This window comes from Spea bombifrons, chromosome 3 (assembly GCF_027358695.1).
Source record: "Spea bombifrons isolate aSpeBom1 chromosome 3, aSpeBom1.2.pri, whole genome shotgun sequence".
Lineage (NCBI taxonomy): Eukaryota > Metazoa > Chordata > Amphibia > Anura > Pelobatidae > Spea > Spea bombifrons.
In genome coordinates, this window is record NC_071089.1 from 109,107,925 (window position 1) to 109,111,521 (window position 3,597).

The following is a 3,597-nucleotide window of genomic DNA, read 5'->3' on the forward strand; positions in this document are numbered from 1 at the left end:
TAACCCTTTAACTAAAAGAGAAGAGGCAGAAAATCAATGACGAGCAAGCAACACACAAGATGCTCAAGGCATATGAAATCATTTACTCATTATAATAGGCTTTGCTTAATTTTCCTCCTCTTTATTCATGAATGCCTAAAGTAATCCTATCCATGTAGTTTAAATAAAAACTGTATATATTTCATTCTGTGATATAGAAACATATTGGGATATTTGCTGTCGACACATCTGAATTCTAAAAGCACACCCATCAGAAGCTGTCTGTCTCTGTGTTCACAGAGATGAATGCTCTCATGTATTTCTTCGCAGACATGCATTGTATGGTATACATATGAGGAGGTGATGTATGTGTCCTGCATACCTTCTGCAGCTGGTCCACGATATGATGCTAGCTGGATGGTGCTCCTGATCCTCACCAGGAGAGGAAAGCCTTATGAAAGCTCCCTGACGTCAGCCTGGGATTCCTGTTATGCTGGGAAAGCAAGAGCAAGTTTCCAGTGAGTGCACTTTCAGCCTCTGCCGGGTGCAGGATCTCTCTCTCCAAACCTCACACACCATCCATGGAGCTGAAGTGAAGTGAAGAGACCTTTTGGTGAAGGAGAGGGTTTAAAGGGACCACCTTGCTGATTGTGTTTAACGCTCTGAGATCTGTCTGCATCAGTCACTGCCAGAGGAGACATGTCACAGATGGGAACGTGAACAGCCACAGTAAGAGCCATCGATGCACTGGTGGGAGACCTTAGACCCTACAGAAGAAGGACCAGAGGACCCATCTGCATCGTGAGTCCCAAATCTCTCTTAACCTGTTCCCCATCTCTGTAAACTGCAACATTTCAACAATAAAACGCAGGGTTCTTTTAGCTCTGCTGAGCTGTAGTTCTAACGCAGATCTGCACAGGCATCAGTGGATTGAGATATGTCTCATAACATCTTCTCCTGTGGACATCATTGATCTAAATGCAACCCTCTGTATGCTTTATTTTAATTAACCCTGATAGAAAAATAAAATAGAAAGTTTTGGAATCTTTAGAAGCGACTCTTTAAGTCCAAGATGATCGGGAGCTCAAGCTTTAAGGATCTGAATGGATCTGAATCCAGTGATGACTCCGAGGTAGAAATTATAGTGAATGTTGGGGGGGTAAGGCAAGTTCTCGATGGAGATATACTGAATAGATACCCCGAAACCAGACTGGCCGAGTTGGTCAATTGCTTAGCTGGAGGCTATGATGCCATCTTCTCCTTGTGTGATGACTATGACCCAGGGAAGAGGGAATTCTACTTTGATAGGGACCCTGATGCTTTTAAATGTATCATAGAAGTATATTACTATGGAGAGGTCCATATGAAAAAGGGAATATGCCCCATATGTTTTAAGAATGAAATGGAGTTTTGGAGAGTGGACCTGGGGTTTTTGGATGAGTGCTGCAAAAGCCACCTGAGCGAGAAGAAAGAAGAACTAGAGGAGATAGCAAGGAGAGTTCAGCTGATATTGGATGATCTGGGATGTGACACCTCAGAGAGCAGGTGGAAAAGATTTCAGAAATATGTCTGGAAGTTCATGGAGAAGCCTGAATCCTCTTATCCAGCCCGAGTTACAGCTGTCCTATCCTTCTTTTTCATCCTGATCTCCTCAGTGGTGATGTGTGTGGGGACCATACCTGAGCTACAGGTGGAAGACGCAGAGGGGAACCATGTGGAACACCCAACATTGGACAACATTGAGACTGCCTGCATAGGTTGGTTCACCTTGGAATATCTGCTCAGGCTTATGTCATCCCCCAATAAATTACATTTTGCCCTCTCCTTTATGAACATCATTGATGTGCTGGCTATACTCCCCTTCTATGTGAGCCTCATTTTAACTCACTTGGGTGCAAGAATGATGGAGCTAACTAACGTCCAGCAAGCTGTCCAGGCTCTCAGGATCATGAGAATTGCAAGGATTTTCAAGCTAGCCCGACACTCTTCTGGACTCCAAACATTAACCTATGCCCTCAAGAGCAGTTTTAAGGAGCTTGGACTACTCCTGATGTACCTTGCTGTGGGTATATTTGTCTTCTCAGCCTTGGGATACACCATGGAGCAGAGTCACCCAGACACTTTGTTTAAAAGCATCCCTCAGTCTTTCTGGTGGGCAATTATCACTATGACCACAGTTGGATATGGGGATATTTACCCCAAAACCACATTGGGAAAACTCAATGCTGCCACCAGCTTCCTTTGTGGAGTGATAGCTATTGCCCTACCAATTCACCCCATCATCAACAACTTTGTCAAGTACTACAACAAGCAGAGAGTTTTGGAAACTGCCACCAAACATGAACTTGATTTGATGGAGCTTCACTCGGGAGGAGGTATACTTGGGTGTTCCAGAGTTGACTCTGGAAGTTCTGATCAGGATGGGAGAGGACTCTCTGGCTATAAGCATCTCAGATTGTCACACAGTGATACATTCATCCCAGGTTTATCAAAGGAGAAACAGCACAGGACAAGGCTTCAAAGCTGCAAATAATAACTGCTGTGGGTCCAAGATATTCTGAACAGCGGATGGACCTCTGATTGTAATAGTGAGGCTTCTACCTTCTAATCTGATATACTGTAACAGCCACTAAAACAAATACAGAACTGGAACTATGTAATTGGCAAACCTTTGTCTGTGTGCCAATGATATGGTATGTAAGATATCTATATGTCCATATTAAATGTGGAAGGTTGTAACATGTTCTTTTTCGAAGTCACACAGAAGCAGTAATGGTTTTTCCTTTATAAGAAAAAATACTAACACTGATCTTTTCCATTACAGGGATTTTATCTTAATAAATCAATACTGTAATTTTAGGCAAATTGTAATATCAACTTGTTGCAATATCTGATTACATATAAACCATCCATTTACTTTTTTTGTTAAATTATCACCCAGTGTGGTTCCATTCCTGCTCTAAGCACAAGGTTATTTGAATTACTCATTCACAATGCGGTTAACATATCCATTCACAGTACAACAGGGTATAATATAATATTATATAATAATAATATAATAAGAGGCAGAAACTTAGAAGCACCTGTTTGTGAGAGGAGCTGCAAGGTTCCAGACCAAGGAGTAACATATTAAAGGCAAATCAATGCAGCCCACATTATCAGCAGCTGTAAATTGTCATGGTGCCTTTTTAATTTCTCAAAGTGACACATATCAATTAGTATAAGTGGATATATCATCTGGCACCTGAATGCTAATGCTAAACACTAGAAATCAATGGGCCATTAGAAGAATGCATAACATACATCTCTGTTATATATATATAACAGTACATATATATATACATACATATATATATATACAAATACATATATACATACATTCACAAACACACACACACATATATATATATATATACACACACACACACAGACATAAACATACATATATACACACACATATATATATCAATTATGTGGCAAAATGCAAAATATAAAACCATTCTATGGTAACCAGACAGTGAACTTGCAGGTTGCTCTAAAGTGAGCATACACGTAACTGTAGACCTTTCACTTCCACTCAAGCAACATAATATGGCTTTTTAGAGGATGGCGGATAAG

General features: G+C 40.8%; 1 protein-coding gene across 1 annotated transcript; it reads left to right on the forward strand.

Moving 5' to 3' along the window:
* Positions 1 to 407: 407 nt before the first annotated feature.
* On the forward strand, positions 408 to 2,842 carry KCNF1 (potassium voltage-gated channel modifier subfamily F member 1). Its single transcript, XM_053459753.1, has one exon. The coding sequence runs from the start codon at positions 1,052 to 1,054 to the stop codon at positions 2,510 to 2,512; it is 1,461 nt and encodes a 486-aa protein (XP_053315728.1). The 5' UTR covers positions 408 to 1,051; the 3' UTR covers positions 2,513 to 2,842.
* Positions 2,843 to 3,597: the final 755 nt, after the last annotated feature.